This window comes from Anser anser (genome assembly GCF_964211835.1).
Source record: "Anser anser genome assembly, chromosome: Z".
Taxonomy (NCBI): domain Eukaryota; kingdom Metazoa; phylum Chordata; class Aves; order Anseriformes; family Anatidae; genus Anser; species Anser anser.
In genome coordinates, this window is record NC_139723.1 from 77788814 (window position 1) to 77810956 (window position 22143).

The 22143-nt window shown below is 61.6% G+C and overlaps 1 protein-coding gene across 2 annotated transcripts; it reads right to left on the minus strand.

Annotated features, from left to right (window-relative positions):
- Nucleotides 1-13644: 13644 nt before the first annotated feature.
- Nucleotides 13645-21995, minus strand: PHF24 (PHD finger protein 24). 2 transcript variants are annotated; one of them, XM_083816825.1, is made up of 8 exons: nucleotides 21560-21995; nucleotides 17249-17621; nucleotides 16347-16532; nucleotides 15761-15839; nucleotides 15342-15544; nucleotides 15033-15199; nucleotides 14848-14949; nucleotides 13645-14667 (listed from the first exon to the last, which is right to left on the minus strand). In XM_083816825.1, the coding sequence occupies exons 2-8, from the start codon at nucleotides 17615-17617 to the stop codon at nucleotides 14637-14639; spliced, it is 1137 nt and encodes a 378-aa protein (XP_083672951.1). In that variant the 5' UTR covers nucleotides 17618-17621; nucleotides 21560-21995; the 3' UTR covers nucleotides 13645-14636. The 2 variants fall into 2 exon arrangements, with proteins under 2 accessions (XP_083672951.1, XP_083672950.1); XM_083816824.1 differs by having other exon boundaries at nucleotides 13645-14733.
- Between the last annotated feature and the right edge of the window lie 148 nt (nucleotides 21996-22143).

Genomic DNA, 22143 nt, shown 5'->3' on the forward strand with positions numbered 1-22143 from the left:
CTCATGGCGTCATCACCCAGCCGTTCTTGAGTCCTCCTCCATCCAAGGAAAGCCACACATCTGGTTTTGGGAAGCCAGCGTGGCCGTGGCTTGCTCCCGTTTGGCCCAAGAGCAGTGCTCGGTTCATCACTGGAGGCAGAGCACTGCCCGCCTGCAAGGTCAATGAACCAGTTTTGACAGGACGAGGGGGAATGGGCTAAAGTTGCGCCAGGGGAGGTTTAGGTTGGATGTTAGGAAGAACTTCTTTACCGAAAGGGTTGTTAGGCATTGGAATGGGCTGCCCAAGGATGTGGTTGAGTCGCCATCCCTGGAGGTCTTTAAAAGACGTTTAGATGTAGCCCTTAGTGATACGGTTTAGTGGAGGGCTTGTTAGTGTTAGGTCAGAGGTTGGACTCGGTGATCTTGGAGGTCTCTTTCCAACCCTAAATGATTCTGTGATTCTGTGACCTACAAAGCCTCAGATGTTGAAGTTGAGAGCTGATGTGAGACATTGGGGCTGTTAGCATGGCATCTGTCACGCTTAAAGTGCTGTGCTTTTGTACCTTAACTGATGAAGTCTTTAAATGGACATTCCGGAGTAATTTTGGGGTGACAACCAGCCCTTCCCCTGGGGATTCGTCACAGCATTGGTCCCCCCGTTCCTGTCCTGGGGCTGGGGTCTCCATCATGCTCTGCTGTCTCCTGGCAGGATGCCGGTGACTGCCCAGGCTCCTTTCCTCCCATGAGGTGTTTGTGGAGCATCTCTGAACTGGAAGAGTCAGTGTTTTCATTGTGCTCTCTGCACAGCGTCTGAGTCATCACGATATTAAACCAGCACTTACTGTTATCTGTCTATCTTGCTGTCTATTTGTTCTGCTATCTGTGTACCCAGAGGGATTGCTGCTCCTGCTACAAAGGGCTCGTGCAGCTCATCCAGGGCAACGTCAATGTCCTGGGCTTGCAAGCTCTTTTCTGTTCCGTTTCCCAGCCTTTCGTCAGCAAAGGCATTGGAGGCCCTGGGGCAGAGCTGGCACTGACCACATCTGTGTCCGCAAATGACTGGCTTGGCGTGCAGCTGCGTGGGCTGAAAAAAGGGCTGCGAGAGCAAGTGCTTTGGCTCAGGAGCCTGCAGTGTGGGGACTGGATGCAGACTGTAGGCCACCGAAAGAAAGCTGGGCAGAGGAAGGGTCAGCAGAGCCCCTGCTTCCCTCCCTGGGTGCTGCGCCCGACAGTGGCTGTCTTAAGCAAAACTGCTCTTCCTCCACAGCCTGTCTGCCAGCACATCCGGCACCCTTTTAAAGAAACGCTAGAAAAGTGGAGGGAAGGGTGACAGGAATAATTAAAGGTATGAAGCAGTTTCCATACAAGGAACAATTACATAAACTAGCTCTCTTCCGTCTGGGGGAAGAGATGACTGAGGGAGGGATGACGGAGAATAATAAAATCATGTGTGGCTGGGGGAAGGTGAGCAGGGAATGGCTGCTTAAGCTTTCTTCCCTTAAAGGGCTTGCGGGCATCACGTGCTGAAATAGGCAGTGGCACCTCAGGGCATGAGCTTGCTTCTTGGTGCAGTTTGGGATTAACATTTTGGAGCTGCTGGCCTTGGGGGGGTGGATGCTGCGAAGGTGTGAAAAGCTTGTCTGGGATCAAAAAGCGATTAAGCAAATTCCTGAAGAGAAAATCCACTGCAGGCTGGTAAGCACAGTGATGATGCTTCTGGCTCAGGAAATCCCCAGGCTATGGGCAGCCGGAGTGGGGGGGCACGTTGCAGGGATGTTGTGCTCACCTCAATCTTCAGCTCTTCCCAAGGCGTTGGCTGTTGGTCTCCATGACAGGGAGGCAGGGGACCGTGTGGGGCTGCTTTTCTGTTAAAACACATATTACATCATTTCTAGGTGTTTGGAGGTCAGAGCAGTGGATGAGGCCACCAAGCTCTGCCAACTCCTGACCCGCATTGTGGCTGCCAAGTCCCCAGCTGCTGTCTTACTGCTGTGAAGGAGACCTCTCCCCTGGCCCCACCACAGCCCCCTCGAGCTGGAGGTGTTTGTGGGGCACGGCTCGGCCTGCCCAGGGCACAGGGACCCCAGCACGGCTCAGCAGGTGGGCAGGAGGGAGGTTTTCACTGCTGCCATGCCCCTGGTCCTGCTCAGGCTCCCCCGCTCCACATGGCGCGGGGAAGTCTCTGCCTGGGTGAGCTCCAGAGATGCATCTGAGGACACCGGGCTTGGCGGCAGCAGCAGGGTTTGTACTCTGTTCTCCGCAGCGAGAGCAGCGCCCACGTATTCGGTGCTGTCTCTTCTTCCTGCCTGCTCCCATCCTCGGAGATGCCGCCCTCCTTTTCCAGCACCCTGTGCTGCAGGATGAGGAAAGGGCTGCAAGAAAAATCCATACCCGTTTTTTTTTTTTTCTTTCCCAATTATCATTATTATTGTTATTATTGGATTACTGCCCCCTTACTCACTTTCTGGTGTCCTTGCTGTGGTCTGAGGGTGTTGCATCTCTAAGGTGGTGTTGGTGGGGTTCTGCCTTCCAGATTGGGCTTGGGGGCAGCTCCTACCTGCAAGCTGACCACGGTCCTGAGGGCATGGGGACCTTGTTCCTCTGGGCTCAGCCACCCCCTGGCCTGTCCCTGGAGGAAGCCACCCAGCAGGGGTGGCTCTGCCAGCCCCTGTAACCCCAGCTGTGTTGTGAGCCCCAACATGAGGCAGGTTTGTGCCTGCCCGGCTCTGAGCACTGGGACAATTCAGGTGGGAAGGGTCCCCAGGAGGTCTCTAGCCCAGAGCCCTGCTCAAAGCCTTGGGATCAGAGAGGATTGCTCAGGGCTTTATCCAGCCTGGTCTTGAAAACCTCTGAGGATGGCGACAGCGCTAGAAGATCCTGTTCCAGCAGCCTCTCCCACGTCCTTGTGGCGCTGCATCTCATCAGAGCCTTCCCGGTCTCCCGAGGGCACGCAGGAGGAAGGGGCTGGAAGCCACTATTAGCGCTAATGATGATGTTTAATCCGTCCTCGCCCATCGGTGCCGAGGATGCCGGCCGCTGCCTCCCCCTGCCAGCACTGCCGGCGGCGGAGCCGGCCGCTCCGCGCTGTGCACCCGCGGGGGTGGCATAATGAGCCGTGTCCTCGGCTCAACCTGCCGCTTCCTCTCCCGGCAGTGTCTGTGCTGCCAGCTGGGTTATTTAATTTTATTTTTTTCCCCTTTCCTGCCTCTATTCTCGAGCGGTTCCCAGCCGGTGCTGGCACCCAGCCCCTGCTGGACCTCTCTTCCCAGGCTGACTGCGGCAAGCCCCCCGTGGTGAGCCCCTCGGGCTCCTGTGTCGGACACACGGAGGAGATGCGAGTGGCTCTGTGTGGGAGGACCTTGTCCCCTCTGGTGCCCACACCTGTGCCCAGACTCTGGTGGAGCAGCCAAAACCAGAGGGCAGAACATGTGGGAGTGGGACGGGAGGGCAACAAGGGTAATGCTGCGGTGTTTTTGGGGGGACCCCCAGCAGGGAGGCCAGCCTTGCTGAGGAGCCCGAAGGGCATCGGTCAGCCCTGGGGACCCATCTGCACATGGGAAGCATGTGCTGACGTTTGGCTTGGCTCCATTTCAGCTTCCAGCTCTTGATTTGGTGCTTGCTCTGATTTCCTCAGCAGAAGAGTGCTGTGGCACCTGCGGACTGTTCCAAGTTAGTTTTTAACCACGGATGCTCCCAGCAGGGATGGGTTATGGCTGGAGGTGGATAGTGTCAGAGCTAGACAAACCCTCTGCGTCTATTGGGAGTGTGTCCATCTCATGCTCATCCTCTTGCGTATCTGCGGATCTAATCAGTAATTTCCAAATTGAGCTGATGGCGCCAAGATCTATTAGTTCATCAGGGCTCAAAGTGGTGCCCAGTTGACTGCTGTAGGAAGCTTAATGCCTCCGTGGCGTTACCAAAGTGTGACCTCTTAAAAAAAATGACCTGGGGGTTGGCTGCCAACTGCAGTTTTCTGAAAGAACAGAATTTATTTTATTCTTGTCTTCATTATCTTCATTGCCTCCCAAACCCTGTGACTGCCCGAGCCCGACGGCAGGTGGCTGCTCAGAGATCGTTGTGGGATGCAGGTGATGTGCTGGGGACAGAGACTCAGCAGTCCTTGGAGTTTCCAGGGTGTCTTTGGAGCTTTCTGCTTAAGCTGGTCTCCCTGAGTGACCACCACCGTGGTATCTGGGCATGTTCACCCTGTCCTGCCTGGCAGAGATGCCCCTAGCTCTAGCGGGTGCTTGCTGCAGGTGCTTTAGCTGGATGCGTTGCCCTGCTCCTCAGGGAAAAGGGCTTGGATCTTGCCCAGGCTGCCTCGAAGGCATCCAACAACCTGCTGCCCTGCTCCTCCTGTGGCTGCCCAGCATGGAATCAGGCTCCTGCTCGTCTGATGGCAGGGCTCAGCCCCCCGCTTGCCACAGCCCCCTCTGTAACGCTGCCTCGAGGACACTCCAAAAGCCAAGAGAGCCCCGAGCTCTCCTCTGAGTCGCAGGATTGCTCATCAGGGTTAGGATGCTCTGGGGATGCAAGGGTGTGGAGGCCCTACAGATCCAGGCAGCTGTGGGGCCACATCTGGAGCGGGGGGGGGTTAATTCCCAAAGCCACATCCCGTTGCTCAAGGTGGTGGAGGCAGCTCAAGGCACCCCAGTAAAGCTGGCCGTGGCTGTTTCTGGCTGGACATTCGCTGCCTGGCTGTGGGGATCTTGAGTGCAGTGCCCATGCTGGGCTGGGGACAAGGCAAAGCCCGGCAGCCTGCAGTGGGCTAAGGTTAAAGGGAGCCTTGGCAAGCACCGCTCTCCAATTTGTTGAAAGAGAGCAAGCAAAGAAGCCAAAGTTACAGCATGGTGTGGTTGGGGAGTGTGAGAAACTAAGCTGTGTTTTTGCAGTAGGGAACTAATTTTCTGTGTTCCAAGGTAGCTGTGTAGTCATAACAAAGAGAAATGCTAAGTAGATAAGCGGACAGTAGAAGGCCTCACTGTTCCAAAATAAGGTGGAAGCTTGAGAAAAACAGGATGAGCAGTGTCAGAACAGTAAAACAAAGACCACACGTTCTCAAAATATAAGAAAGGAGAAAAAAAAAAAAAAAGGAAAAAGGAGGAAATTAAAGGGCTGAAGAAAAAAAAAGTACATATATGGTATAGAGGAGCGTCGAGTAGCTTGTGAGCCTATAGTACTCAGCCATGAGGAAACAGGGGAGGTGATCAGGCATCGGGTAATAGGGAATAAAAGGTTATGATTTGTTTACAAAAATGCGCTCCTGATTGGCAGGACGCCCGCCATTGCAATCGCGAATAAAGTAGCTTCACAGAAGATCCTGTCTGAAGAAAATTATCTGAGATTTTTCTCACAGGGAGCAAACAAACAGTGGCATCTCTGCCCAGCAAAGGGCTGGGAAAATTAATGCTGGAGCAAAACCAGCCTCAAAGCTAATTCCCCCTGTGCCTCAGCCTTCAATAAGGGCAGCGGCACTGAATGTGCAGCCCGAAGCAGAGGGGAAGAGTGGGAGGGAGGCGGGGAGGAGAAATTGTCGCTGCTGAAGGGGAACAAGAACTCATTCAATGTGCCCAAAGCAGGTTGGCTGCGCTGCCCGTGGCCCCGGGGAGCTGCTGCACGCTGGGACGATTGCAGGTCTGCTCCTCGGCAAAGTGCAGTCCTTCAAACGGCACTCAACCCCCGGCGCTGCTGCATGGCCAGGGAACAGCATGTGCACAGCCCGCGCTGGCGTAGGGGGAAGGCGATATGGATGAATGCAAGTCCTCGGGGCTGGTCTCAAATTCTGGATAAGCTCAAAAAGGAAAAAAAAAAAAAAAAAAACAAAAAAAGGCGTTAAATTGGAAGGAAATGCACCCGGGGGGGACAGGGTGCAGGCTCCGGGTGCTTTTGCTCCCTCCGGGTGCGCCCCTCGGTGCCTGCATTGCCGCATGCTGTTCTGGAGCTGCACCGCGGTGCCGGGTGCTGCTGGGAGCCTGCCGGTGAGGGGGCGGGTGGTGGAGATGGGATGTTTTCTCGGGCACTTCCCCGGGCTTAAGGAAAAAAAAGATTTTTTTTTTTTTTTTAAAAAAAGGAAGTTATTCTAGGAAAAGAAATGAGCTGAACGCGCTCCCTCTCCCCGCGCAGTGCGGTGGCTTGCCCCACTCCCAGCTGGAGTTACGTAAGGACGCAGGGAGAGTGGGGTCATGCAGGGGGGCAGGCAGGGTGCAGGCAGGGAGCAGGCATCTCTCTGCCCCAAATGTGTGCCCTGGGCACGCTGAACCCCCAGTGCAGAGCCATGCGCCACGTGTGCACATGTGTGCATGCGTTGCACGTGCCCTCGGTTGCGTGAAAGAGCGTGCCGTGATCCACCACATCCCAAAGCGGTGTGCTTGCGGAGGCGATAACCCCAGGCCAGAACCTTCCAGCTTAGAAATGGAGATTTCAGGTTTTAGGCCATGGTCCCCTGCGAGGGTGTCCTGGAGGGACAGGGTCTGGGCATGCTCTGCTCTGGACCCCTCCAGGAGGAAAAGCACATGCTTGTGCCACGCGTGTGCATGCATATATGCATCACATGCCCCGTGGCATTCACACGTTGCACGTCACGCAGATACATGTGCCATGCGTGTGCTACACGCCATGCATGTGCCCTGCCAACGTGCCACGTGTGCTGCATGTGCCTGGTCACATTTACATGCCATGCCATGCTTGCACACATCACACACGTGTCACAACGTGAGACCCCAGGAGCCCTGGGATACCTGTCTGCAGTGGTGACAGGAGGGACAGCCTCTTTTTGGGGTGGCAATGGTGAGTGTCACCCCATTGCAGGGGGTGACCCTGGGGGAGTCCAATGGAGTGAGGAAGAGGACGGTGTCGCGGTGGCAGGAGATGGGGTTCAGCTTTGCTGGGGACACGCTCGTGTGCCTGTGCTTGGAGGGTCCCCTCTGGCCACAGGGAGGGGGTTTGCTCACCGTGCATGCTAAGGGGACATCTCCCTGCTGCGGGCATTTGGGACCAAAGCACGACAGGAGCCCTCCATCCCTTGGGAAGCGCAGGTGTGAGCATTCAGCCACGCCACGAAGGGGCGGCAGGTGAAATTTGCCCCATCCCCAAATCCCCCTGCCCTGGGAAGGGTCTGCATGCGAGCACAGGCGCGCGCGTGTGCGAACCCCGCTGCGTTCGGGAGCCGGGTGCCGCAGGCGGCGGCTGCGGGGGGGTTTCCTGGGGGGCGAGCGCGTCTGGCGCAGATGCCTGCCTGCGCCCGTGCTGCCTGCACCCGCTCGGCTTCCGGGGAGGCCGCATGAATGAGGCAAGTCGCTATTTCAGCGCTGCCACCGGCGAGGCTTCTCCTTTAGAGGCAGGCGTGCGTGGGCGCCTGCCTGCGTATGCGCGTGGGCTCGTGCCTGCGTGCACGGGTGGGTGGCGAGGGGGCTTCGGGAGAGGTTTTGCCACGTCAGGGAATTCACGCCGGGGGCTGGCGCACCCCCGCCGGCCCCGCTGCCTCTCCTGCCTGGCACGGCGTTGTGTAACTGTGCTGCTCCCCGTGCCGGGTCTCCGGCCACGTGGAGGGGATGCTCTGGCTGCAGACCCTGCCTGCAGCCCAGTGACGTCCTCCTGGTGTCTCCCCTGCCGTGGTGGATGGAGGGGTTTGCTGCCGGAAAAAGCCCTTGGCAGCCCCAAAATAATGCAGAAAAAAAAAAAAAAAATCTGTCTGCTTTCCTTGTTCTCTCATGTACAATCCTTAAACAAAGTGTGTGCTCGGGGAGGTGTAGGGGAGGAATTTGGGGTTTTCTCTGTGCACTCAGGGGGGACGGAGGGGACCAGCCCTGGCACCACCGAGAGACCTGACTTCTGAAACCTCTTGGGGGTGCTGGAGGAAGGACAGAGCTGGGTGATGGGGGAGCACTATGTGGGGACCATGCTGTGCTGTGCCTCCTTGCACCCCACCAGGTGGGTTTGCAACTCCAGGCTCAATCCTGCCCAGCCGCTAAACAGGGGGTGCGTGCCCCAGAGCCCCCCCGGAGCTGTGTTTCCGGAGCCCCCCCACACTGCCCTCCCCACCCGCTGTCAGCCCCCACAGTCCCCCAGCAGTGTGTGCCTCCACAGCTCCCTGCCGGGATGCCAGCACCTGCCAGACCCGTGCTGAGACCCCACAACTCATCTCATGCAATGCCAGGCGATGGGGAGCAGCTGTCCCCCGTTGGATGTCCCCGGGGACACGGAGCCTCCAGGAAGCAGAAGCCGACCAAGGCGAGGGGGATCCGCTGGCATTTTGTCTCTCCTCCAGCACCCACGTTGCCATGCCGGTACCGCTGTTGCCAGGCTACGCCGAGGCTGTCGGAAGAGGATGTCAAGATGCTCTGAGGATGAGGCGACCGGAGATGAAGCCGAGGTGATGCCGTGGTCTCAGAGTCCCCCCTTGCTGCCAGCCTGGGGACCTGCCAGGCACGGCACGTCACCCGTGTTGGGCCAGAGGGGACCTGGTGGTTACAGAGGTGTCGCTGCCCCTGGGAGCTGGGATGATGCCCGGCAGTCCCCAGGCTGGCTCCCGGCCAGCTGCTGGCCTTGTGGCACTTCCCCAGCATTGATCAATTCATCCCCATAACGCGGTTAGGGTGCTGAAGAGATGGATGGCCTGACAGCAGCCTGGTACCTCTGCAGCAGTGTTTTATTAACCGGATTTATGAAGTCATCAGATAAAGAAACCAGGATTATTTGACATTGTTGTTGAACACACAGGCATGAAATCATGCTGGCAGGCACTGAGTTATATCCCTTTACTTAATTTCCTCTCCTGGACCACAGTCCTGTTCTTGTAGCCTGTAGATGGTCAACTAATGGAGCCCATACGCAACCTCATCTGCCCTCCCTGACCATCTTGTGCTCATTTCAACTCTGCCATTCATCTGCTCCATTAAAGGGAGCCAAAGATCTTGTTACCCCCTTGAGGCACTCCTGGCTGCAAATCACTGGGGTTTTGGGGTTAGAAATGATTCACCCCTTGCGAGCATCTTCCTGGGCTGAAGGGCATGCGTGTGCCTCGGCTCTGCTCCCCATGTACAGGAGAGATGCCACACAGTGGGGTCATTTTTCCTCCTTCCTCTCCCCGCTGATAAAAATTCACCTCGTGTGTGCCGGGGTCGATTCTTGCAGGGCCAGCTCCCAGCTGTCCCCCAGCAGCCGTCCCCACCGCTGGCCCGCGACAGCGCGGTGTGACCTGCGAGCAGAAATAGCTCCTGCAAACATCCTGCACGCCTCGGCCGGGCAGGGACGGGGCTGTGCACGCCTGCTGCTGCCCTGTGCAGGCAGCTGTGGGGCGTTTCACCACACACAAGTCCCTCTGGCAGGGAATTTGCTGGCTCTGCGGCACGGCAGGTCTCCGCGCCAGCATGTGGGAGGTGGTGGCTGCGGGTCTGGGGAAGGGCAGGACCCCCCTTCTTGGCTGGAGGGATTTTCTCCCCGAATGTGGGAAGCTTGCAGGATGCCATCCCCCAAATCTTGCGTTGCTTCTCCCCGGCCTGGTACTCGGACCAGGGAGGGGGCTGCTGCCAAAGCATCCCACCAGCCTCCTCCCTCCGCCCAGCTCCTTCCAGCCCCCCTGCACTCCACCCCCACACTCCAGCCTAAATAATTCCTCCTCTGCCTGGCGGTTTGCAGTCTGCTCTCGTGTCCCTCCCTTAGTCATCACTCAGCCAAGCGAGACAGATATAGTCGGGTGCGGCTCCTCGCGGATCGCTCGCTCCAGCCCCCGGATCGTTTTGCTGCTGGTCCCTGGCTGTCTGCTGGGTATCGGGGTGCCCCATGCCGAACAGGAGGTGCCCCCCCACTTTTCTGCTCTTGTCGTCGCTCTGCTGGCAGAGAGGGGCTGTGGCAGCCCCATATAGGTCCGTGGGGGGCCGGGGCAGGCTGGGGGCTACTCTGCTGCCCTGCCTCCTGCGTGGGGTGCGTGTCACCCAAACCAGGCTCTATGTGATTCCCAACCTGTCTGATTCCCAGCCCAGGGCTGGCTTGATGGGGTGACTCTGAGCCAGATCTATGCTTTCCAGGTACCCCGGCTGCCTTCCTCCCTCCCTGGCCACCCGGGTTTCCTTCAGCCCCATAGGGCTCCCAGATAAGTTGTGGGCTGATGTCTTGTCACAAGTGTCCCTGTTGCATTCCTGCTGTGAGCTGCCACAATGTGAGGGCTCAGGGGACAGAGGGGACCACATGTGCTGGCTGTCATGCCCAGGGGCACATCCCAGATGCAGTGTGGATGTTGGGGATCATGTCAGGGGACAGGCATGGCATCATACAGCCGCCTGCCCTTGCTCTCCAGAGGGACCATCAGCATCTGCTCTGACGCCAGCAGCAAGGCTTGGGTCTGCACAGCTGAAATGGGAAAGCAGGACCTGCCTTTTGCTGTTCCCCAAGCCATTTCTCTTCCCTCCGTTCCGGCCGCCGTCCCCTGTGCCACCCCCTGGTCCCCCTGCAGGGCCGGGGCGACGCGGGTGGGAAGGCGCAGTGGGCACGGAGAGAGGCACCCAGCACTTCTGCTGTTCCCATGCTGCTCCCTACGCTGACGCAGGAGAGGACCTGGACACCCTGCCGGGGCTCTGCGTGGGCTGCCGGCATGAGTCACAGCCTCCAGCAGAGCGCAGGATGCTGGCCGAGCCCGCTGCCGCACCGTGATCCCCTTGTCCTTGCACCGTGCGGCCCCTCCTGCGTCCTCGCATATGGCACGGCCGTGGGAGTGAGCGTGCTGGGGACAGAAGGAGGCGGCTGGCAGCCTCCTGCCGTGTCAGAGCCACCTGAGGAGGGCTGACAGGAAAAAAAGCGGCTTTGCTCCCTGTGCAGGGTGGCAGGATTAGCCTTGCATGGGTACAGGATGGGACCTGGGCACGGTGTGTATGGGGAGAGAGAGCACGGGCAGCACCGGGGGACCTGCAGGAGGATGCGATGGAGCAGAGTAGATGGGGTCTGGCTGTTTGGGGCAGGAGGAGAAGGGGGTTGCAAACACCCCTACAAAAAGAGGATGGAGAGAAGCCCCCGCATCCCTCATCTCTGCATGCTCCGACGGCTGTAGCACCAGTGGGGGGGCTCAGGGCTGGACTGTCCCTGCTGTCCCCAAGCCCCAGCCCTGGACAGGGGACAGCAGGGACCTCTCGTCCCCTGCCACCACGCCAGGCCGTGTCCCCGTCCCTGGTGGGACCGCCGGGGATGCGCGCAGGTCCCCGAGTGCCACCGTGCGCCCGCAGCACGGAGCAGGGGCGACACCGTGCGGCCACCTCTCTGCCTGGGGCTGGCGGGGCTTCCTATGGCCCCTCGCAACCCATCCCAGCTCCTTCTGCCCCCCAAGGCCTCATGGAGGCCCCCCTAGAGGGCTCTGGTCCTGAATTGTCCACTCTCGGGGTGCTGCTGGGGGGACAGTGGAGCTGAGACACTTGTCCCTGCTCGGCTCGGTCACTCCTGCTCTGGCCTTGGAGGGATTGATGGTGGGGCTGCCAGGGTAGCAGCGCCTCCAGGAGCTGTCACCACTGCTGTCACTGGTAGATGCTGCCCAGAGACAGCCCGTTTTTCCTCCTGGTCGCCACTGACCATCCCTTTGGCAGTGATGGGATGGGACTTGGACATCTCACTGTCGTGCCTCAGCGATGACCTGGCGCCACCACTCATGGTGACGCTGTCTCATCCTGCTGGGTCACCTCTGTCTGCCCATGTCTGCACAGCTTGCCACATGTCCCCAGTGGGTGGCTGGCTCTGTTGTGGGGCACACTGCGGTCACCTCGCCATCGCTCCAGACCTGATGGCACCTGGGCATGTCCAGGGAAGCCTCGGGGCCATGCTGAGCCCGCAGATGCCCAAGCTTGGATGAGGATGCTCTCCTGCACCCCGGGGTGCAAAACCAAGCACCCGTCTTCCCCACAAGCAGAGATTTCTGGGGTGGCTTTGCCTCCTTGTGCAATAGCTGTGCATCCAGCAGAGGGTGCAACCTCCTGCACCTTTGCAGCGGCGTCCCCTGGGACAGCGGGGACACCCCGGGCTGGGCAATGAAACCTGGGTGCACAGCGCTGCAGGACGTGGGACCTTCTCCTGGGGCTCTGGGGCTGGGAGAACCCCCCATGAGGTGTCTGACGAGAAGCACAGCACCCATGGCACGGCACCCTGTGGTAGTGAGGGACCTGGGGTGATGGACCCATGGACTATTTCAACACCTCCAGTAAAATGAGTTTATCACCCTGGGATTTCCTTCTTGCCAGGGTCTGGGCAAGAGGGAGGAGTGCGAGCAGGGTCCTTGGGGCTGGGCCGTTCCTGCTCCAGCCTTAAATCCCTCCAGAGCATCCCCATCCTTTGATCTGAGGCTATGGGACCTATCATGCTTCACACCAGCATCTGGGAGAGGTTTGCAGCAGCATTTTGGAGGCAGGCTGCCCAGTGTTGAAGCTTTTTTGGGGAGAGGGACATGTTTCCCACCACAACCAGGCTGAGCTCACCAGTCTTGGCTGAGCAGAAGGTGGCAGATGCCACGGCAGCACCCTGTGCGCTGCCCACCCTGTGCCGGCTGGCTGGGGACGTGCTCAGCCCCTGGCTGGGGACCTGCAGCTGCGGCACCGCGTGCACACTGGGTGGTGACAGCAGAGCCCTGCAGGACGTGGGCCAGCCCGGCCACCTGCGTCCCTCATTAGCAAGCTCCCTGGGGACAGCAGCAGGCCACGTGGCCTGGCAGGGATGCCAGGCTGCTGCAGAGGGGTGGCAGGGGGACGATGGGGCTGGGAATGCCTCTGTGCCTTGACCCCAGGCACGGGGAAGGGCTGGGAGCAGAGTGGGGCTGGCTCTGTCATGGCACTGCACAGCTGCAGTGGCAGGGTGGTCTGGGGACAGACCTACCTGTCCTGGGGTGTCCCAGGGACTGGAGAGCAAGGGGGGGTGGGGGGAACAAAAAGGAAAAGAGCCCCCATGCACATTTCACATGTTGTTTCAGAGACCAGACCTGGCCCATGACCTGCTCCCCTGCTTGGATCCTGCAGAGTGTGGATTTGGGGTGCTGGCAGAGGGTGCTGCACCCCGAGGACCCCCAAGACCTGTTCTCTGCCCCAGCTCTCTGCAGCTCCAGCAGCAGTTACCAGCATCTCCCCAGGAGAGTGCAGCATCGCCCGCCTGCCGCATCCTGGCTTCAGGCGCCCAAACCACCCACCAGCTCCTTCCTCCTTCCACCATCCTCTTCCTTCAGGCAATGGATTTTCTCTGTGGGGTCGACTGGAGAGCACCACCATGGTCTGGACCCAGCGGCAGCTCGTCCGACAGGAATTGCAGCCATGGGGACAGGCTGCAGGAAAGCCACCTGGGCAGGCGAGCCTCCTTTGCTGGCAGCCTGGTTCCTGCAGACCAAGTGCCACCAGCAGCTTTCCCTGGGTGCTCCAGGGATGTGGCTAGCACTGGAAGAGCCTCCAGCCTTTGGCACCATTCTTAAAACACCTCCAGGGTGCACTTTGTGTCTCTCTGGGGTTATTTCAGGTTTCCCAGAGCCGCTGCAAACAGCCTGCTCTCAGCACCAAGCCTTCACTGCTGCTCAGGGCTCTCCCTCTGCCTGCTCACGGCCTCCATCGGGCAGCAGTGGGGTCCCCAAAAAACTCCCGGGTAGAAGGCAGGTGGGCACCACTTGCCATCTGTGTCTGCGGCGCGTGCCTCGTACCATCAGCAGCCAGAGGGTGGTTGGACACAGCTGTTTAATGGACACTTCCCAGTACAGCGTGGAGGCTGCGACGCCCCGTCCCTGGTGGCTTGCTCATTCCAGCCACGGCTCCAGCCCGCCCGCGCCCCACCTCGGACCCAGCCCCCGAAATGCCCCCATGGTGCTGCCGCATCTCCCGGCCTCGCTATATGGCCGGAAACTCCGAGATGGTCTCACAGCTTGCGAGGGAGGGAGTCCCTGCAGCGGGGAGCGGTGCCCTGGCTTGGGCAGGGGGAGGTGGAGATGAGGCCATGGCGCTGCAGTGGGTGTGAGTCGGAGGTCCTGGCCTCCATGCAGGGGGTGTGGAGGGGCGAGGCTTGCAGGGGACCCAGCTCCTCTGCGCCTCCCCCCTGCCTCGTGGCCTCCTGCCTCACCCCTGCCCTGCGAGCCTCCTCCGTGCGGAGGGAGGACGGAGGAACCCATCCATCCCCTTGGGAGCTCCCAAGGCTGCAGGAGATGGGCAGCAGCTCCCGGAGGCTGGCGGCTCCCTGGGGGCCGCAGGCACGTGAGGCGGTGGGGCAGGGCGGGGACGGCCTCCCCCCAGCACGGAGCCTCTGCACCCAGCGCCTCCAGGGACCTCCAGCCTCCTCCGGGGCCTCCAGGGCACCAAGGTCCTACCCTGCCTCCCCCCAGCCAATCAGAGCTCTCCAGGGCTGCACCTGCTCGAGCCTCCCTCACCCAATCGCAGCCCACCACCCATCCCTCCCAGCCAATCCGACGCGGAGGCAGGGGGAGAAGCAGAGCGTCTTCTCCCCCGCCAGCCAATCAGCAGCTGGCTCCCCCCCAGGCAAGCAGCGGGGAGCCGCGCGGGATTGGCGGGCGGGGCGAAGTGAGCAGGGCTTCCCTCAGCCAATGGGATGTTGCGGGGCGGGTTGCCGTGGCAACGGGGCTCTTCCCCCGCCCCGTGGGGGAAGGCGTCGCCGGCCAAGATGGCGCCGGGGCGGGCGGGACGGGACGGGCGGGACGGGCGCTAGGCGGGCGGCTGCAGGTGGACGGCGGCGCTGTTGGGACGGGCGGCCAGGATGTAGGCGACGTTGTCCCGCAGGAAGCCGGGCCAGTCGACGCGCCTGCGGGGCAGACGCCGTCACCCCAAAACAGCCCCCCCCCCTGCGTGGGGAGGCATTGGGGGTGCCCACCCCATCACCCCGCCCGCCGCCGCCCCCCCGGCGCTGCCCCCTCACCGGGCGTCCTCCTGCTCCGCGGCCAGCAGCGTCTTCTCCTGGCTCTTGGCACTGGCGCTGCTGGCGGGGCTGCTCTCCGACATGGGCCCGACGTGGCTGATGCTGCAGGGAGGGAGGCAGGGCGCCGTTCATCCCCGCGGCCCCTTCCCACACCGCGGTTTGCCCCTCCGTGGGTGCCCCCGTACCTGACGTTGCAGGACGGCGTCTCCTTCTGGTGCTTGCGGAACCAGGCGTGCCGCGCCTTGTGGCACTCACTCTCCACGATGAAGCCGTCGTTGTCCTGGTCCAGCGCCAGGAAGGCCGCGCGTGCCCGCTCGCGCTCCTTCGCCGTCAGCAGCCGCAGCAGGGAGTTCTGGGGGGGGCGAAGAACAGAACAGGGAACACCCATGCCCAGGTCTTGGGACCCCCTTCACCGACCGGGGAAGATCTGAGCAAAGCCGCGGGGTCACAAGAGAGTTACAGTGGATACCCCAGCCCCGTCACTGCGGCCATACCTGCGGCCGGAGTTTCTGCAGCAGCTGGATGGACTCGTGGGAGAGGAAGTCCGGCCACTCGACATGCCCCTTCTTGTCGGGGTCCAGGGCGGAGAACTGCAGGGTGGCCCGCTCCTCCTGCGCCTCCCCCATGGGCTGCTCAAACTGCTGCTTGTGCACCAGGTGCTTGTAGTGCAGGAAGTCGTCCAGCGTCAGGCAGGTGTCTGCGGGGGCAGGTTTGGGGCATCCCTTCCACCAGCCTTCCCCCTGGGAGTCCCATGCGTCCCTCCCACCTTCCCCTGCTTCCTCGACCGCTACGGGGGACCCAAGGCTGTTGCCCTTAGCAGAGCTTTTACCTTCTGCTGGCGAGGGCAGCGGTGACACCCTCAGCCCAAGGGCTGCATGAGGGGTGAGGGAGGGCTCATGGGGAGGGTGCGCACCTGGAATGATCTTGCACTGCCGCAAAGTCTCCATCAGGCTGTACATCTCCTCCTCCGTCAACAGGAGATTGAGGTTGTCCTAGAGGGGGAAGACGGGGGGTGGGCGTTAGCATATGGCCGCTGTGGGGAGGTGGGGAGGGGCCAGTGTCATAGAATCACAGAACAGTTTGGGTTGGAAGGGACCTTAAAGACCATCTAGCTCCAACCCTCCTGTCATAGGCAGTGACACCTCCCACCAGCCCAGGCTGCCCACAGCCCCATCCAGCCTGGTCTTGAGCGCTGCCAGGGATGGGGCAGCCACAGCTTCTCTGGGCAGCCTGTGCCAGGGCCTCATCACCCTCAAAATAAAGAATTTCTTCCAAATTTCTAACCTAAATCTCCCCTCTTTTACTTTAAAGCCATTGCCCCTTGTCCTACCACTCCACCCCCTGACAAGGAGTCCTTCCCCAGCTTTCCTGTAGACTTTCCAATCCCCTGGTGGCTCCCTGTCAGGAAAGATGGCAGGAGCTGAGGAGCATCAGGAGCCCCAGCACGCTGGAGCAGGCCACGACATGGGACCCCGCTGGTGTCCGCTACGGGCACTCACGCAGTAGTAGCAGCTCCAGCCGGTCTCGGTGTGCGCGGTCTCCGTCACCTCCACGGCGCTGTCGTTCTGCAGGTAGCCCATGCGGCGCAGGCAGCCGTCATGGTACACCCGGCTGCAGACGCGGCAGGGGAAGAGGCTCTCGGCTGTCCACACCTCGCAGATCTCGCACATCTCATCGTTGAGGATCTGCGGAGCGATGGGCAGCTGCGGCTCAGCACCCTGCTCGGAGAGGCAGCGTGGGTGCTCCCCAACAGGGGGCCACCACATCGCAGGTGGGGACGGGTGTAGGGGTGCCAAGGGGATGGGAGGGAAGGTTTTTGGGGTGGTGGCACAGTCAGCAGGTGGGTGGTGGGGTCATGGCTGGCTTGCTGGCCAGGTAGGGTTAGAGGAGTGGGCATGGATCCATAGGAAGGTGAATGGATATGGCTGCAGGGCCATATGTACGGATGGGCTGTGTCCATGCACAGTCCGTCCGCTGCTGGCTGGACTACAGGGCTGGCGGTGTGGGTGGATGGAAGTTCTGACGTGTGTTTTGGCTGGTTGTAGGCATGGGCAGAGAAGCTGCAAGGTTGTAGGTTGGCTGGGATGCGGGCTTGTAGTTGTGGGTGGTTGGTTGGGTAGCTGTGGGTGGGCTGTAGGATCACAGGTGTGCTTGGATGAGCTATGGGGCTGTAGATCAGCTGGGCTGTAAGGGCTGTAGGTGTGGATGGCCAGGCTGGTCCATAGGGCTTGCATGGACAAACACGCAGAGCCGGGCTCCTGCCTCCGGCCCCTGGTGGCCAACACCTTGCTCCGAGGAGGCTGTCACTGCCTGGTGAGCATTGTGGATGCTTGCAGACCCCCTTCACGTCCCCAGCCCCAGCCTCATCCCTCCCACCCCAGCCCCACGCTCAGCTGCTCGCCTGCTCCCGCTGCTCCAGGCTGATGTCCGGAGGCTCGTCGTCGTGCAGCTCCCGCTGCGGCCGGATGAAGGCGGGCGGCGTGAACCTGTTGGCTCGGTCGAACTCCTCCGGCTCCACACCCCGGCCATCCCGCAGCCGCTCCCACGCGGCCTTGCTGGCGCTGCCCTCCTCCGGCTGCGAGGGCCCCGCGGGCACTTCCTCCTCTCCCTCTTGCACCGTCTGCTCCAGCGTCCCTCGGCGTGTGCCCCCAGCCTCCCCCCTCCGCCGCGCCGCTGGCTGCTCCCGCAGCCCGTCTTTGAAGGCTGACACGGCCAAGCTGACCTTCTGCACCTTCTCCACCGTCTGCCGCCTCGACATCAGCACCCCCATGGCTCTGCAAGGGGAGGGAAGGCGCTGAGGTCTTTAGGTGCAATGCTGCACGCAGCTGCTGCACCATCGAGCCAAGTTGCTGGCCCCAAAACTGTGTTCCGATGGCTGTGTGACAGCCACGCGGGGAGCAGTGCTGCAGTGGTGGCCGTGGGGAGATGGACCTAAACCCATGTGGGGGCCTGGCCACAGAGGGTCTGAGTGTTGGGGGCATGCTGCCTCACCCATCCCAGCTCTTCAGGCTCCAGCTTAACCAGAAATGCTTCCAGGCCCTTCCCACACCAGACCAGTGGATCCCAGAAGGCTGGGACCAGCTGTGACCCTGCCCCTTGCTTGCAACCACACGAGAGAACCTCTTAGGCCAGCCAACGGTGAGATGTGTCCTCCCAGCAGATCTGCTCAGGGCTGGGTGCTGGTTCTGCAGAGCTGGTGGTGGTTCTCCCACCTTCCCTGAATTTCTCTTCACCCGGCACTTGGTGACAGCGATGAGGGGGGCACATCAGTGCAGCCATCTCCCAGCCCCTCCAGCCTCTGTGGCGTGCCAGGAGGCAGGGAAGTCCCCGGGGGAGCGGGATTAATTAGCACCACACGTGCACACAGGGATTTCGCAGCTGCAGGAGGCCCCAGTGCTGCAGCAGGGAGCCTTGGTGCAGTAATTACAGCTGCCCTACATCGGAGCAGGGTGTGCGGGCCGACAGCAGCTCTGGGTCATGTCTGTGCCAGAGCAGCCACACAGCATACGCACAGCCCCACTCTCACACCCAGCCAGCCCCTGCTATGCCAGCCCTGTTCAAGTGCACGCACACGGGTGTGCAAACCCAAACACCACTGTGTACACTCGCACGCATGCGGCTTCCCGGCCCCGCCACCCGCGGGACCATCTGCACACACATGCCCACGCGCGGCGCCGGGTGTGCAACACGTGGGCCCCGTCCCGCCTGCGGGGGCACACGCGTGTGCCCCACCGGGAGCCATGCTGCGGGCTTGGCACGCCTCTTGGCAGTGTGCGGGCGTGGGCAGGGGTATTTGCACCCCGGGTCCTTGCACACAACTTGGGGCTGGCACCCGGCGCAGCAAAGGTGGGAGCGGGGGTGAGCTGGAGGCACGTGTCCAAGCCATCGCAGCAGCATCGCTGCGGCTGTGCCGGTGGGGGGGAAGACACCTGGGTGTCCCTGCCTCCTCGCAGCACGGTCACCCCCCGCCTGGGAGGCTCAGGAGCCCAATGGGCGTGGGTAGGTTCAGCATTTTTCTGGGCAGCGTTATTTCACTCTGCCTGTAGGCTGCTGAGCTGGGGGGCACAGCAGGTAGAACCCCCCCAGCATCACGACCTGCCTTCGTAGGTCCCTGTGTCACCGAGGGTCCCCAGATCCTGGCCTCACCCTGCCCAAGGAAGCGGGGAGGAGAGGCTGCAGAGGGGTTGGGCACGTGGAGAAGAGCCAAAAGAGAGGAGAGCCTCAGCTCGCTGTGCAACAGTCTCCCCAGCAGCTGCACTGGTGTTCCTGATCCCCAGCACGGCAGTAGACCTGGAGGGTCCCAGCCCACCTCCCTGCCTCCAGCCCTTAGTGACAGCCCTCTACCAAGGCCACCTTACGTGTCCCCTGTCACCAGCTGCTGTGCGGCCACCACTAAGTCTAGAGGCTGTCACACTCCTGTCATGGCTTGTGTCTGTTCTCAGCCCTGCTGGCCTCCCTGCATGGCTGGGCCCTTTGCAACCCACCTTTGCCCCTCTGCAGGGTTTTTGCCCCTCTCCCTCATCCTGGCACAGGATGCCTGCACATCTAGGGGCTGAACGGCTTCACCCCTTCCTCCACCACCCATCCAGACCCAGGCCCAAAGCTCCCCAGATACCTCAGTGCTGCATTGCTCTCCCCAGAAACCCCCCAGGATGTGCCGGGGGGGGGAGGGGGGGGGGGAACACGCACATCACCCCCACACAGAGCCTCGCCCCAGCCTGGGGCTTCTGGTCTGGCCGTGAGGCTCTGGGTGTCCCCTCCTCTCCTGGTGGCCTCTGGATGCAGGGGGACCGGGGGCACCCCTGCCCATAGCAGCCCAGCTCCCTGCTGCCCCCACCACGGCCGCATCCTGCTCGCCACCTCCTGTGTCCCCACGTGTCCCCGAGGGACTCCGGCTCCATTCGCTATTAGCAGCTGCCCTCCAGGGCACCCAGTGGTCCGGGATCTGGTGTCACCACCCTGCTCACCTTGGCACAAACACAGGGCCTAATTTTAGGTTTCCCCCATCAACGAGATAAAGCTGGGACGGTGCTGGCTGCAAACGCCCGGCCCCACCAAGCCCTGCCAGGGGCTATCACAGTGGTCGTGGGCATCTTCCCCTCTTCCCTTCCCTTGCCCTGCTCATCTACGTCCTGCCTCATTCCCCTGGGCTGCCCCACTTCCCTGCGCTCTTCTGAAGAGAAATGCTTCTTGCTGCTTCATCTCTGGAGCAAAACACAGCCAGGAAGCACTTCATCCTCCTGGCACCGATGGCTCATCCTTCCCAGCCCCACGGGGCTCTCTGCGTGGGGAAACTGAGGCACGGTTGGGATGGGGCTGCTGGCCAGCACGGAGGCACTGCTGGGGGTGCCAGCATCGGCTGCACGCAGGGGCGAGGGTGGCAGTGGGTGGGTGCGGCACGGCGTGGTGTGGGTGTTGTGGTGGCTGGGAGCACGGGATGGATGCTTCGGGGAACGGCTGCGGGTGGATGTGTTACGGCACGGCTGGGAGCGTGGGGCGGGTGTTACGGCCTGGCGGGGGGGTTGGAGGTGGCTGTGGGTGCTGGGGGGCTGCTGCAGGGGCGGTGGGTGCAGGCTTTGGGTGTGGGGTGGGATGCTGCAGCAGCTCCCTGGGCAAAACGACGGCCAGCGTGCGCTTGGTCTGGCGCAGCCACGAGCAGGGTCCTTGGTACACCTTGTACCCATCCTCAAGGGGATGCAGCAGGGGTGTGAAGGAGCAGGACCCCCCCCCCCCCGCCCCCCCAGCTCCTGGCTGTTGAGGAAAGATGCACCTGGCCCCCCTGCCCCGTGCTGGCTCCCATGGGCCAGGCCAGCTCCCTGCCCTCACGAGGCTCTTTGTGGTTTTACCCCCAGCACCGTGCCCACGAGAGTCCTGGGGCCGCTGCCCTGTGCGGGGCAGAATTAGGGATGGAGTGCCAATGGGGTGCTGACACCCTGGGGACCCCAGGACCCACGGCAGCTTGGTCTGAAGGGCGCCGAGCAGAGCTGGGAGGAGTCAACGCAGCTCTGGCACAGCCCTGCCCGCCGCTGCCTGCCAGGGCACCCTGCATCCCACCCCCCTGAGCTGACTGGGGCAGCCGGGGGGGTCCCCAGAGGGTTCCAGCAGCACCCCCTTGTCCCCTCTCCTTGTCGGATGGCACGTGCTGGGACCAGGGCACTGCTGGGGCTGCTGCTGGGAGGTGACCCCGTTGCAGCAGGACAGAGGGGTCGGTGGCATCCGATGCTGGTGGTACCCTCCCCACCCTCTGCAGGGGCGCAGGAGCATGGTGGGGAGGTCTGGGGGAGGTGAGCAAAGCCCCAGCTGTGCTGTGCCCCCCTCCTGGGGACACCCAGCCAGCGGCTGCTCTCCCTGCGGGATCCGGCTGCCCGTCCTGCCGCACCACGGCTGATTTTATAGGTGTGTCGCACGTTTCCATCTCCCAGAGGGGGCTGAAAATGCCGTGACAGCAGAGTCCCTTCCCCTGCAGCAGACACAGCTCCCGCCCAGCTCCCCACTTCTCCTCCTCGTCTCCCTCCCCAGCACCCACATCAGGACCCCGACACCAGCGCAGGACCCTCCACCATCCACACCCCCACTCCATCCCAGGCACCCCATCCCGGCACCAGGACCCCAGGGTGACCCACCCAAGGGGTCCAGCCCACGCCACGCACCGGGTGAAGCACCAGCGGCAGCAAAAAAATAAAAATAAAAAAATAAAAAAAAATCCACCTACCAGGGTCAGGGTCCTGCTTGGGAGCACGAGCCCTAGAAAGCTTCCCACGCGATGCCCATGGCAGCTGCTCCCGGCCACCACCTCCTCTGGTCCTGCGGGTGCTCACCGCATCCCGCGCCCCACGCGCAAATCCCCGCCGGGGGAGACAGCGGCGAGGCTGGGACGCGGGGAGCCAGAGCCGCGTGCTCGCTGCTGGAGGATGCAGGAGACGGCGAGATGCTGGGAGCGGATGCCTGTGTCTAGCGCACACACACACACACACGCACGCTCACTCACACACACACACACACACGGAGGAAGCAGGGAGCTTGTGACTGGGGCTGAGCAGATGCAGCCTGGTTTGCTGTCCCTGTACCAATTGCTGCCTGAGCCGTGTTAAACAGCTCTCTGAGAGATGAAGCAATTTTTTTTTTAACTGGGCTGACGTTGGCTGGGAGATACCAATAAAAGCTTTCCCTGCATCTGCTCTGGCCCCGAGGCCGAGCTGCTTTTCTTAGAGACAACCTCAAGGACTACGGAGCTCGGGTTGCATGGGTGTGGAGGATCAGAGAGCTCCCCTGCCCAAAGTCAGGGTCTTCCCTGCA